The sequence below is a fragment of the Haliaeetus albicilla genome, chromosome 11 (assembly GCF_947461875.1).
Source record: "Haliaeetus albicilla chromosome 11, bHalAlb1.1, whole genome shotgun sequence".
NCBI lineage: Eukaryota > Metazoa > Chordata > Aves > Accipitriformes > Accipitridae > Haliaeetus > Haliaeetus albicilla.
The window spans coordinates 33,633,374-33,648,746 of NC_091493.1; the positions used below are offsets into that span (position 1 = coordinate 33,633,374).

At 36.8% G+C, this 15,373-nt stretch overlaps 1 protein-coding gene across 1 annotated transcript in view; it reads right to left on the reverse strand.

Annotated features, from left to right (window-relative positions):
* HSPA12A (heat shock protein family A (Hsp70) member 12A) overlaps nucleotides 1-15,373 on the reverse strand; it is a 63,271-nt gene that overhangs the window by 38,134 nt on the left and 9,764 nt on the right. The window contains exons 2-4 of the mRNA XM_069797064.1: nucleotides 9,483-9,568; nucleotides 7,070-7,197; nucleotides 442-628 (exon numbers count right to left, since the gene is read on the reverse strand). Coding sequence (XP_069653165.1) covers nucleotides 442-628; nucleotides 7,070-7,197; nucleotides 9,483-9,568 — 401 coding nt within the window. The remainder of the gene's footprint in view (nucleotides 1-441; nucleotides 629-7,069; nucleotides 7,198-9,482; nucleotides 9,569-15,373) is intronic.

Genomic DNA, 15,373 nt, shown 5'->3' on the forward strand with positions numbered 1-15,373 from the left:
AAATTAACAACATGATTTGCACTTGCACTTTTGACAGTGAAATCTGGCTAAATTTGTTCCACTGTGCTAGAGTTCAGTATGGCTCTTCTATTTCTGCTTTCTGAGTAAATTTATAGAACAAACCAACTTCATGCAGACTCCATAGACAGCTATGAATTTCACCCAGGAAAATTAGGACATGAAGATCTAAGCAAAGCAGATATTGGACTTCTAAGATCTAGAAAGAAGGCTGGCAAAATACACTTGGCAAATGCAGTGAAAAGCAAAATGAATCATAATGTTAACTGAAGAGTTTAATTTACTTTATTTACTCTCTAAACTTAGAAATAGAGCTGCTTCACATCTAGTTGACCATCTTTAGGCAAAAACCTAGTACTGTCCACAGGAAGATAATCTGAGTAGCAAATGCACAATTATCCAAGAGAATTGGTTATTACTTACACCGGTGGTATGTAGCTTCATCTTAAACTTTTCAAAATACAACCAGTGCTTTGATTCAGTGGGATCCAAGTCATGGTAGAAATCTCTTGCTGCATACCCAAAGCTATGAAACTTTCTCTCTGGTGTTAGAAGGATAGTGGTTGGTGTCTTCTGATTGGATACTCCTGGATCTCCACCTTCCCATCGTCTATCCAACAAGTGAAAGAGCTTCAGTAAGTGATACTAATGTTTAGAGCAGCAGAAAAAATAGTATATTGTGAGAAAAACAATGTGGTGGCAGATTGCACAGACTTCTTTTCCCTCCAGAGATACTAATTTCAATCCTTATAATACCAAAATCAAGTGGTTTTATTCACATCCAAGAAAAGATGAGAGTAATTTTCATTCCAGATAATTCAATAAATTTTGCATTTAGTTGTATAATTTTTAAGGACATAATCATACTCTCTCTTTGATAAGAATACAGGTTCCCTGAAGTAAGCCATACACAATTAACAAGGAAACAGTTTTGCACTTAAATTTTCAAACTAAGCATATACATGTAATAAATATTCTACAGAAAAAATATCAAGTAATTCTCCAAGAACACTACTAATGAAAATCCAAATCTTCAAACTGAGTGACCTATCCAACTGTCAATCAGACTCCATGAATGCTTACTTGTACAGGATATTTTCCCCATTTTGAATTAGGGACCTGTTTAAGTCATCTGAACACCACTGTGGAGAAGTCAATTAAATCCCTGTTTTTGTCACAGAAAGCTCTCAAGCAAAACAAGCCAGTTCAACCAACGTCTGATCATATGCCTAATTTCCTGGACACCTGAAACTCTGAAGACATGTTTGCAGATGTTGGGCTCTCTGCATTGCACTCTCTACTCACCTGAAGTTGATGGATTTTGTGTTTTAAATGCCAAAAATGCTGTAAAATTTTTAATCTGTCAAAAATAAAGCAGACTCCCCCAATCCCCAAGTATCTTATAGGCACCAAAACATTTACCTCACTACCATCTATTAAAATGGTGAATAAAACTATCCTATCTGATCAAGATTGTGAAGTTATCTTCAGGAAGACCCAAGAAACACAGAAGTTTTAAGGCAAAAGCAACCCAAAGCTTGTTTCACTGAATGGATAAGGAAATAAATAAGAACACTGAATATGGGAACACCTAGCAGCAGAAATTGGGGAGGTGCATGGTGGGACGACAAGGTCAGACAGTAGAAAGTTGTACCACAGAGACAGCTGTGAGCACTCTTGTCTTCTCCTCACTTCTCCATCACAAAAAAAGCAGAATGGAAGAAAAAGAAAATCGCTTTACTGCTCCTCTTCGCCTCATATACAAGTATGTTCAGCATGGGAAACAAACACTTAACAGAAAACATTTTCTTAAAAAGGCATCAGTGGAAAATCTGCTTTATGCCATCAGATATATAATCATAACACAGCTCAAACACAAGCCAAGTTAAGATCAGACAGGCAACTGCATTCATTATTAAACCACATGTTGATTGCTTTTTTCTAAAGATAGCAAAATACACTTTCATAATATACTACTGCCAAAGTCCTTGTTCTGAAGCACCAAAAGGTTGCCTTGTTCTGTGGTAATTGTTTATGTGACACAGGAAGATTATGTAGAAGAAAAATCTTTTCCATTTCATTCTCAGAAACAGTTGAACCAATTGAAAATGAATTGGCCTCCAGACCAAGGCAGACAACTGACATGGAAAACTGCAATCTAAGGGGTTAACACTTGGCAAAGTAACAAAGAACAGTGCTGAGAACCCTTCAGACCATTCAACTAGATCAAACAGCAAAATATGCCCTTTTTTCCACCAGCAGCAGCGATGGCAGGGAATCACATGACTATGAATTTACTTCAGTGTAGAGGGCAATTCCACTGCTCTGAGAGCAGAAACAGCATGATGAGAAGTAGAATGATTTCCACCTTCAACCATTTGGAAAAACTTTCCTAAACCTCCTTCGTCCTGCTGCTCAGCCCCTGAGCTATTATCAGCTGGCAAAGGCTCTGCTCCAGGCCATTTCTTCTAGCCTGCTTACAGAAATGTACTTGGTCAACTCCAAAATCTTTGAGTAGGTGTTACAGCAAACATACTGTTCCAATGTGAAAAACCTGGGATCCCGCAGCCCATGAACAGAAAACTCTGCCTATTTCACCAGATTGTTAAATCCCACACACCCACTGCAAGCAGAGAGGAGACAGACTGGTATCAGTTTTGCTTGGAATCATTAATGATTCATTCTGAGTCACTGGTGGGAAATTCCATAAATGGCTAATAACAATACTTCTTCATTTTTCATTATGGCTAGGCATATTTTCTCTTTCTGGAATAAGTACACTTATGGTGCAGTTTAAATGAAGACAAACTGATGCTCAGTGGGTATGGGCTGAAGCTTTCAAAGCCACCTAGAGAACTGGATGTTCACTTCCTGATGAGTTTCTGGTGGAAACTAGACACGGTAATTGCTCAGCACGTTCTAAAGTTCTCAGCCTGTATTACTGTTCAGTCACAGAAGGAGCAATAAGGAAACAGGAGGCGAAGTCCAGCTTTACCACTCGCAATCAGAGATTTAAAAATATTCCTGTGTGACATCTTTTCTAGAGAGAAGCAGCTGAAAAGGCATGTGCGTGGTAACTCCTGATGGTGACACTCTTCTCAGGTGGAGCCCTAGCCTCACTCCAGTTAGCGGAGGCTTCTAGTCAGCAGGGCTAGGATTTCAGCACCTTCATTTGCAGTTTTCTTTCATGGTCGCAATACAGGCAAAATAATGGTAATATTGCTCTTAGGAAAAAAAGATATATGGAAATGCCTATTAAGAGCATGAACTAATACAAGCCAGCAGTACTCTAAATGCATGTGGGGTATATTTTCTCAAAGCAGGGTCTGAGCTAAAAATCTATTAAATCAGAACCCAAGGTAGATTTCTGCCTAAATTCAGACATACGAGACCAGTTCTTAGGCCGATATCAAGTGGATTAACTCAACAGAGCAGCATAGACCCATTTATAGCCACAGAGGATCTAACTGTATATTAAAAGTGAAAATAGACAGAGGAGGAAAGTTAGTGTGGAAAGGATAACAGGGTTATACTAAGGTTAGAGAAATGCCCTTCCTTACACATGAATCTGGCTAACAGACAGAGCAAAGAGAGTGATCCTTGCAGAGTGATGAGAATTTGATCCAGAGCTGCAGCATAACAGTCAAGGAGACAAAGCAATGGGGTCATCAAAACGTAGCTGAATGCCACTAAGAGTGTGTATGCAGAAGAAAGGCAAGCATGTGTCTGCCAAGAATTACAATTAAACAGGGAAGAGAAGGAAAAGGAAAAACTTGAAGGTTTAAGTAAAGTTACACTGAAAAAAGACCACATTCTCCCTTCTTCCAAAAACAGGTTGCAATTTGTTTCATAATCACAAGCATTTTTCCATTTGTTTTTCTCCATTTGTGAAACACTCACATTCAGTTTGTTGTTATTTAACCAGTAGCCAAAACATTTATAACTTCACATAAGTGCATGTAAATCAATAGGAGTTTTCCAAAACTGTGTAAGACCTCATGTGTTCCCTTCAAAGGAGATGTTATTAACTCATTCTACAGCACCAAACTGTCTTTCATTATGGCTCTGGCACTGCCCTGTCCACTGAAATGCTTGAACTCATGCCCAGACTGTTCATATGCATTTACTCACAGTCTCAAGGTACGCAGAAAACAGCACTCATTGTTACATATACTTCTACCCTGCAACAAGAGCCTGAAAGTAACCACAACTATCTTTACAGAAGCCGTGGGCAACTAGCAAGAGTTGACAGATGTGAAGTATTACCTAAAATTGATAAAACAGTAACTAATGTTATGCAATCAAAGTGAAGTCATTCATTGGTCATCTAGAAACACACACCCAACTCCAAACACATGCTTTAGTCTACTGACATGACTGAGGCTACTCATACTTTTAAAGCTAAGTATATGCTTAAAGAACTTTGTTATGTCAATGCTTATATACTCATTTTTAGTACCAGGCATCACAGCAAATAAACACACACAGTCAAAAACATGACTTTGTTTGTCTACTAACTACACTACTAGAATCACAACTTTGCAGACACTACAGTCAAACTCAGTACTAAAGCCCTGTGTATTCACTCTTTTCCGAAGTAGGACCTTCTAAATAAACCCATCTTACCCTTCATTGAGACATTTACAGAAAAGCAGCTTTGTTAAAAGGCAGTCAGAAATCTAAATGTCTGGAAAGGATCAACACTAAGGAAGGAAGGTGGAAAAAATGTTAGGAAGCAAAGAGGACCATGCATCATTGGTATGCTTTATTTTAATGTAAACCTTCTTGAGTGCGGGCAGGAAGTTACATTTACTCTGCTGAAATATTTGTAAATTATCCTACATGTAAGCCTCATTATATATAAAGTTTGAACCTCTTAATACCTGCTGAACTACTGAAGCCTTATTTTGAAACATAGACCATTCTTTTAATTGAATTTCATTATTTCATGAGTGTTTATATAGAAATATATATAAAAATATTATACACATTAATTCATAAGTCAGTTTCAGCTGTATCTTCCCCAAAATCCTTCCCTGCCAGCAATATTTATTTAAAAAAAAAAAAAATCTTTCTTGATATTAAAATATTTTCAATTGTTTGAAATACCTGTTGGAAATCTGAATACATTTACCCCCCGCAAATATGTTACTCCCTTCTGGTTGGAAATATATGAATTAATTTATTTCATTTCTTTTTACATCAGCATCTCATACAATATCTACCCAGGTCTGAAATCACAATCATGCTACCATTATTGCATAAGGAAGAAAATATGGTATTTTGAACCACAAGTAGCAAAATGTCAATTAAGATTTGGAATATACTCTCAACTGGCCACACAGCACCTACATTTCAATGTCCCAGTGATCTACAGCAGGAAGCCTGGTACCCTGGAAGGAGAATCTAGCCTGTAATTTGCTGCAGTATAGTGTGCACCCAATAGCAAAATCAGGTCCAAAGCGCTTAAAGGACATCCCTAGAAACAGTAGTGATTTCACATAGTAAAATCACCACAGAGATTATAGCAACAACACAGTATATAGGATTTAGGCTTGCTCAGGTACAGCTTCAGAGATGTCTTCCCTCATTTCATCGAAATTCTTTAAGAAATTTCATTAATTATTTGCTGTCAAAAGAGAGTAGGAATTGATAAACATGGGTTCTGACTTGACAACCTGTAACCTGTCGGAGACAGCAACACATGGCCTGTCCTTTGACTTCTAGCCTCATACAGCTTCCTGCGCTATTCAGAGAACAACAGATGCATGAGATGCATAAAAGGCCTTGAAGGATTACCTGTCCATACTGAAAATGGCAGGTATCTTTGCAACTGGATGGCGTAATACCATTCCAAAATTTACCTCCCAGTAGATAGTATTTCAAATCACACGGTTGCATTAGATGTTTGAAATACTTTGCAACCACATACAAACCAACTATGCAGGCTGACTGCTCAATCAATACAGTCTGCTGAGATTGAGAGTGCTGCATTCAGCTAGCATCTTTGCTTAAAAAAATTACAGCGTATCACACTGGACTACAGCAAGTTAGTCTTTTTTGCGCTTTTTTTCTCAGTATTACAGTGCTGCAAACAGTACATTACCTACTGCTATAACAGCAGTGTTGTTTAGAAGAACTTCTATGGCTAAGCTTTTCTTACATACCTTGTTTATGTCTGAAATTATCTATACCTTGGTCTTGTTACAATATAGTAATTTGGAAGATACTTTAATAAGAATTGTATATGTTTTTAGTTATAAAAAAAAACTTTAAAAAAACACTATCAAACACTATACAAATGGTTTGTAGGGCAATCCTTTCAGGTACCTGCCATAATAGTTTTTGCATCTGTGATTGCATTAGATTTATATGGATGGGTTTATATTTTGTTGGTTTAACCAAGAAATAAAAAAATAAAAAACCCTACATAACAGCATCTGAAGTCTGTCCCTTACATACATATAATACAGAACAGATTTCACATCAAACCTTAATTTTCATATTCATGCCTTTTGATTGCTTATTTCCCAGTATCACTGGTTCATTATCAGGGATTTGATTCAAATTTAATTCTAAAAAGCTTAAATTAGCCAAATGAAAACCAGTTTCCGGGTGCAAGTAACTAAGTGCTGTACATACAACTGTATAGAAGCATGATTCCAGGGGACAGGCAGCTTCTGGAAAATGCCATGACCCTTAATAAATGTGTAGCTTCTCTCAATCTCTGAGATAAGGGCATCCTGACTTAATAATTATTGCTGTTCCTTGAACAATTCTAAATACTCACTGATCCCTCCTTTTACTCATGTCATCTTGTAAAATAACAATGTCATCAGCAAAATAACAGATAGAGGACATGTTCAAATTTATTAAAGCAAATTAGAATACAGTAAGATGCAACAAAATACTATAACCATGAGAAAGGCATACACTGTGGCAACACTAGACAAATCTAGACGCTTCAGGCTCCTGTAGAAAATACCTATAGCTACTGCAGACAATCCATGTTATCACGATTGAAAACTAAATGCTGCATTGCAGCCCTTACCTCATTACATGAATACATTCTGGTTCCTTGGTGAAGCTGTAGGCGTAGCCACTGGATGTTGTGCCAAAATCAATAGCCACAACAACAAGAAATAACTGTTCTACAGCATCATCTGCATCAGAGTCCTTCTGTTAAATAGCAGAAGCAAAATAGACACCAAGTCACTGGTTAGAGTAACTGTAACATGTCTCACCCTCCAGTATTCCTGCTCTCTGAGACATGTATATCTCTTCAGTGGAAATAAGGACTTCCTTAAAGTTGCATTTGTGACCGAAGTTGATACCAGAAAGCTACACATACCAATGGAAGTGGAAATTCAATATACAACTCAACATATTTGCTGGAGCCTTTTATACATAACCTTCTGAATCAAGAGTTACCTTCATACTCATTTTTTTGAATAGCTATTATCCTGTATCATTAAAATTTATGGCTAAACACTAGATTATTGGGTTTGGGGCTGTTTTTTTGTGGGGTTTTTTTCCCCTTAAATTGATCAACTGAAGAATATGTTTATATCCATCAGTGTGGTACATTTGGGAGTTATTTGGTGGTTTTAGGAGCTAACTATGTCATAGCCTTGAACATGAGGTACTACTGTCATTCAAGACTAGTGGAGACAGAACAACCCAAAATACAGAAACAAGCTTTATATCCCATGATAATTATTTATTTATGAAGAATTTACCTAACACTTATCCTGTAAGCACTATATGCATTCTTTCCTCCTGCCTGTGCTGGTGTGTGGAAAGCTGTTCAGCTGCTTATAGTGAATTTGAATCCTTCTCCCTGCCTTTTACCTGTAATCCTGCAATCCATGAAAAGCACAGTCAAGGGCAACATGGGAACATTAACTAGAAGAGGTGAAAAGGTTATGGCCCAAATCGTAATGGTGTGATATAAATCACGACATGAATAAACAAGGAATTGTACCACTCCCCATATGCTGTTGCCTAACAGAAATCCTGTATAAAGGAGGAATAAGTAATGAACAGCAAGGAACTACTCTCCACATGCTGATGGTGGTTAAAGGACTAACAGCTTAGCGAGACAGGAAGACAACAAGCCGGAAACACTGGTGAAAGGGCTATGTGCTACAGGCAGGTAGTGAAGGAGGGTAATACATGCGTCTGCGCACACATCATCTTGGCTAAATCACCATGGAACAGACCTGTCGACCTATACTATACAGGTCATGTCTGAAATTCCACCACTGCTGCTCAGCCTGTACTGTCAATAACATTTTGAAGTAATTGTTATTATCTTTTACAGAGGAACTGCCAAATGTCCTCACTCTATGAGCAATGTTCCACCATCTTTCTCACATATCTGCATTACCTCCATGCCTGCTACGTCCAGCACCTTTCTATTGTACCCCTACATTTTCCAAGATCATCCCATAGGCCTGCTACTTAAAATGGAGAAACGAGAGTAATAACGTTTGGTCAAAATAATGAAAGACTTGTTTGGATTCTCCTAATAAAGCTTTTCAACTAGGACAATATGTTATTTGTATGTTTTCCTCAAAGTGTTTAAGGAACAAATCTAACTGAAAGAGGAAATAAAGTCATCAGTATGACAGAAGTAAAAGGGGGAAGTTCTAGAGTATATGGAGAAAGAAGGGAATAAAAGCAAAAATTTATGAGAGACAACTCTGAAAATCCTGAAGAGGGATCTTGTACAACTCTGAACTTGATTCAGAAAGCTAAGGAAGAAATTCAACAAGGGTAGCAATCTGTTCTGAACATGATCCCTTGCAATATCAAGAAATACACTGTGCATATAACTGTGTTATAGATGATGCCAATGTTCTTAAAAACAGATGGGAATTAGTTTTAATGGGAGTTTATCAACAAAATGAGCATGATGTACAAGAGATTAAAACACACTACCTTTATGGGACGTTTGCTTGCTTCTAAAAGCTTACAGAAGTGGCTATTTTCCTTAAGAAACTAAACTAGTTCTATTTTGAGCTTCTCTCTCTATGTTGGAGGAGATTCTTTCCTCTGGGAATTTGGATCTTACTGTTGAGTATCATATATACCCTTCTTTTTTTCTGAACAGAATGAGACTTTTCAGGGGCTGCCTAAACAAATCAATGATAAAGACAGGGACAGAACTTGGGAACCCTGAGGATCAAGAAGCCCCTGCATTTGATATAAAAATATGCAGGAACAAATCTATCAGCTCAGCAAGTAGACAAAAAAAAAAAAGGAAAACCAGGACCCCAACAAAATTAATGAGATCTCTGTTACCAACCCAAGCATAACTAAAATTTCACTTAAGACTATGGATAGCATAAAGGGGATCACTATGTGAAGAAATAACAACTTTCCAAAGAAATTACGTCCCATTAAACAGGCGGGAGAAAGTAATGTCAACATACAGTATATGTTAAGAGTGCGTTTCTTACCACAATATGTGATGGAGACAATGGAGTTATTCCAGGGTCTCCCAAACTTTTGGCTGGTGATGAGTAAGCAGATGTGGAAACTGCATCTGAAAGGAAACAAAAAATCTTCAGTGTCCATAAGCAGAATGAGTGGGATAGGAGAGTTCCTTTGCATACTGCTACACTATTTTCCTGTTGTAACAAATGTGCTAAAAAGAAAGCAAATTCCACAGTCACCATGTAAAATATATTTTTTGCCCTTACAACATGCTAAGACACAACAACTGCAGTTTTGCTTTTAAAATGTTTGTCTGACCTTCATGACTAACTTCCATTCGTCTGCCTATTACATCACCATGTATAATTTTAAAAGTCTTCCTAAATATATTCAGAAGTCATAGTTACACAAGCAGCTTGAACACTATACACTCACATTAATGGCCTAAGATTTAAATGTGTGAATGCAGAAACTAAACACAAGTTTTGAGATCAGAAAAGACAGACTCATTTTAAGAAAAAAAGAGGAGTTGGTATCAATTTGACAACACAGTAAGAATAAGTTGCAACTATTCCATCATGAACCTTTATTCTGAAACTTTCCCAATACTGTGTCTGTTTTTATTCTTCAATACTCTGCACTGAAACATCTTGCAGCTGTTAATATGACTGCAGGACAGAATCCAGCTGGGAAAAAGGAAAGTATTATTAACAAATCATCAAAGAAATATTTCTATCCTGCATACAATACTGAAATTTCATTTAAAGGAACATACCAAATGAGTGACAAATACTGTAATGCACTATTTGTATTTTTCCTTCTTGTATTTACCCCATTGATGATAGAAAAGGAAATGGCTTATTAAAATAATTAAGCACTGATGACTCAGATGGATTTATATATAATATATTCTCCTATGAAGACTGCAGTAGTTTATCAAAATGGAATGCAGAAAAGGTACCACACACCCTGTCCATGCTTGTAACCCTCTGCCCCCAAATTTAAGCTTTGAGTTTACTGAATTCTCTTCTGTAAAACACAAGCTAATTAGAAGTAAAGCAGAATTATTTAATGTCTCTAAAGACTTTATGTGTAGCGTGTAATTCCTAGACATGATTGACAAGTCAGAGCATTATTCTAAGATGACACAGGAGCTACTGTCTAAGAAAAGACCTTAGAACTACTTAGTGAAGAATCCTGTTGTTCCTGGTAATCAAATATGTGTTGTTCCCAGGGAAAATGCAAAAACTCTGCAGTAGGCAACTAAGGGATAATCTGCCCACAGGAAAAAATCTTCCTCCAAATCTTAATACTGCTCTTGTAACAACATTTATTTTTGTTCAAGTTATAATATGCATTTTCAGCCTGATCTTCAGAAGCATTTGCAGAAGCAAAATATTCACATTTCCTATATAAATTCTTCAGGAATATATTATGTTACTCCTCTTGTGGTGAAGTACAAAAAGCCACAGGCCAAATTTGACAAGCACAGAATCTGCTCAGTTCGTTAAGATATATTTGAATCAGATGCTGTTATCAGCCTCAGATGCTGTGATCAGCCTCCTTTGTGCAATTTCTTCCTCTTTTCAAAACATTATTTTTTATACCATCAACATGGCATTTTTCATAGAATTAAAAACGATATTTCAGCACAGAAAAAAAAGGGAATTAGTAACAAAACATGTTCCTTGCATCCTGCTGTCATTCCTGAGTGAACCTGAACCAATACTTCCTGAACAGATCAGGACACTGCAATACTGACTCAACATCTTTGGTAACTGGTACATTTCTCCCACTTAGTATGCTGGCTTTGAAGCACAAAAATGTAGACATTATATCACTATCTATGTGTTTCCAGTGTTTCTCTTTGTTACTAATTCTTTTCGTTACCTGTTTCAGCACTCATGTTTCAGTCATCTATTTTCCAGCCTGTCTTCAGTTATCAGCCTGGGTGTACCTTGAGAAGTTATTTATAGCTCTAATGCAACTCAGAAAATCCTCTGTGACAGTGTACACATTTTTTTGTCTCTCAGACAGCAGTGATTAAATAACCACTGCAATATTCATATTTATCCAATGTGCTAACTTGGGTGGTGGTCTATCAAGAATTTATTCAACCCAATTAACTTGTGGTAATCCAGAGGTGTAAAATGTATTTAAGGACACTTACAGTATCCACAAGTATAGAAATATTTGCTAACAAATAAAAAATGTTAAGCAGAGATCAGAGGTCTGTCTTAGCTACCTGTAGAAAATACCACTTAAAACAGACTTAGATATTTTCATCAAAAATCTTTAAAATAAATTGTCCATTTCAGTTTCAGAATCCTTTTGAAAACTTGTCCATAAAGGCTGGATTTGTGGAGCGGCTAACTTTTTCTAATTCCCATCAACTGCTCAACTCTGCTGGAATGTTAAGCTCTTGGTGATTTATCACTGGTTTTTGACCAGAGGAAAAAAAATCCTTCCAAACCCATGACCATTCTGCACTGTATTCACTGCTGCTCCTGCAAATATCCAGGTAAACAAAATCATTCTACAATGAGTCCTACATGCCACCAGCCTAGAGTTTTGTTGGATCAAGAAGGGAAAATCATGGAAGGCAGTGCTACAAACTCTAAAGCAGCAAACTAAAATTTTAACCAAAATGTACCGTTACAGTAATTCTGTAGAGTTGCTATCATGTTGGCACAAGTAGCCGGTGCATTACATTACAACTCATTTCATAAGACTACTAACTAATCATGGGCAATAATTGGGGAAGCCAGAATTGTTATATTGTAACTCAGCTGTTAAAAGAGGCCCTGACACTATCAGAGAGTTTGCAGAGCTAATAAGTGAGTAAGTGCAGTTCAGAATACTGGGAAGTTAAAAAGTCATTTAACAGAGCAGTTGGCATTTACAGAAAACGGCTTACAAGGCAGTCACCCTGAATTTAATGCCAAGAGTTCTTTTAACAAGTAGTGAAACAGTTGTTAAAAGCAAATGAAATTAGGAAATTTGTAATATTATACTATCTGGCCTATGTAAACTGAAAGGTGTTAAAATATACTTGTCCATGTGGCAGCTTTAATATTTTGTTGAGTTAGTGTTTGCTTGGGGAAAAAATGTGCATGTCTCACAATCTTCACAACTGTGTTCTGAAGAGCAGTAAATGCATGGATATTCCAGGATATTTAAAAAAACTCTTATTTCTAAAGGACTATGATTGGTTGATCTGAACGAAAAAAAAAAAAGGGCATCTTTTCCAGCCAGGGAATGGGAAAAGTGTTGCAAGGAACCTGATTTGCAATTATGCAACAAAAAAAAGGATGCCTAGCCTTTATGACTAAATTCCTCTTCTTAACAATTTAAAAAGATGTCCTGGATAGTATCATGGTATTTGGAACATCTCTTAAAAGCAGGATGACTTATTAAGGCTTCTTTAACAAAAAAACACAACCAAACAGTGTCCCACATAGCTTAAGTTCCAGCTTTATCTCTCATGTTTACTAAGGATGTCTATCTGTGTCAAACTACACGCTGTGGAAAAAAGCGTACAGCTAATCAGCATGCATTAAATAAACATTTAATTCTTGACAATTTGCACAGCAAAATAAATGGAGGAATCTGATTTAGAATCCAAATTAAAGTAAGTCTTCAAACACACCAATATTTAAAATAATCTTTTTTCTAAATACGAAGAAAACTTCTTGAATAGAAACTCTTTTAATTTACTTATGAAACAATAATATGAACATTAACCTGAAATAAGACTGTCTATATCAGGGGTTTGGATAATTTAACTAAATGTGCATAGAAAGAATTTGACCACATCATTACAATTTCTGACTTTAGTCCTAACCTAAGCAATTGCCAAAAAACACCTTGTATATTTTCAAGGTGACCAGAAGAGGAAGAGAAAATAGAGAAGACTCATTTTCAGCATTTTTTTTTAACATTCAGAGGGTTCTATCTGATTTGCAAATCCCCAATTACAGAATTGGTGAAATTATGAGATCAGCAGATACTGTATTAATAATGAATCATGTCTATTATCATATTAGCTGCAATTACTGGTTTAACAGATTTAATTTAAATTATTCCTTCTTTTCATCTAAACACATGCAAGAGTTTATTCTCTGTGGTTTCCTGTAATAGCTAATCAGTTTAGCTTTTTCTGTATTTCAGTAAATGATCAGCCACGTTCTAGATTTCAACAAAATGCAACGAAGCTGATGACAAACACAACGAAGGATTAACCTTTAAGTGTTACAGAATACAGAGTAAAAGCAAAGTCCAGCACATTTGTAAAATCTTAGCTGATGCAGTGTGAACATTTCACTGATAGCATCTTCAGATGAATCTCATTTTCTAATAGATCTAGAGAGCAGGACCAAGCTCTTTATTTAATTAGATCAGTTAATGGCAGCTGATATCCTCTGGAAGACTATCAGTCTGTTCTGAATATTTGGGAGCCCCCCCACAGATTCCTAGACTGGATAAATGAGTTTTAGTGAACCACTGAAAGTATCAGACATGGACCACTACAGTCTTAGATAATCAGTTTTAAGACAGCAAGCTTAAACCTGCTTTAGGAAAGATGACTACTAAACCTTGCAGTCACAAGTCACTAAGGTGCTACTAAACCAACAATTTTTCAGCAGCTACACAAAATCTTTTCTATTAATTTCAGCTTTTATTAAATATTTAACTTCATGTAATTCAGCTACACCAGGCATCAGCAAAATTTTCTGCTTCACTTATTAGGGAAATTGTTCATTTCAACAGCAAAGCAACATGCCATAGCAGTGGATTCTCTGCTAACAGAAGGTTCCCTGCAACCCAAGTAACATAGACAACAGATAAGCTAAAGTTTTTGCAAGCGTGCATTGTCTCTAAGTAAGAATTTAACAAGACAAGTAAAAGCAGGAATTCAGGAAGCAGGATATGCTGCTCAACAGCATAAAGCACAGAAATGCAGTCAGGTCATGGAAGGGGGGAAATTTCTGACTTTATCTCATGTCACCAGTTCATCATATGGAAAAGAAACAATTTTAAAAAAAAACAAAAAAAGAAAAAGAAAAAGAGAAATAAGGTACCAAGTCCCAAGTCTGCCATCAGAAACCCCAACATGGACCTTTTCAGACACATTCTGCAGTACTTTACAGTCATGCCTACAAAAGAGAAGGTTTGGCCAGGAAAGAAGTGTACTTTCCAAACCTTCGCAGACCTCACTTCCAAGTGATGGTGAAAGAGACTCATCATGGTCTGGATCTCCTACAGCTGTTCTGCAAACCAGAAAATAGGCAGCATCACTAGGATATCATCTCTCTGCAGGAACATGCCTGAACACTATGTATATGTATGTTATATCCCAATCAATGTACCTTAAGTTCATTTCTATCCTGCCAGAGTTGCCACAAACCCAACACTTGCTAATTAAACTCTTCTCATGATTTTCTTAATCAACAATAGGATCAATACAATTCCCTATTCCAGATCATACTTCTAGCATTTTAAGACGTGCTCTCACAATAATAAGTCATTTTTTGCAATCCATAATATACAATTCAATGAATTCCATTCATTGTGCAGATCTGAACCTCTGGCTGAGCCTGGGGACCCACTGGGAAGGCCTACATACCACACCCTTTTCCAGGCTCTCCCAAATTCCCAAATGAGAATGCCTGCAGTACACCACCCTGCCTCAAAAGGAAAGCTGCAATAACTCTTCTTGATTTGTATAATACATAGCCACTGTTCCATACGCCAAATCCATTCAGCCTCTCAGTCATTTGTAGGCTGATGAACCCGATGCACAGGGTAAGTCAGGACGCATTAGTCCTACTAAAAATGCCACTATTGCAGCCGATCTTTATGGCTCTAATAAATCCAAGTTAACTGAATTTACTGTGTACGTGCTGATCATTTT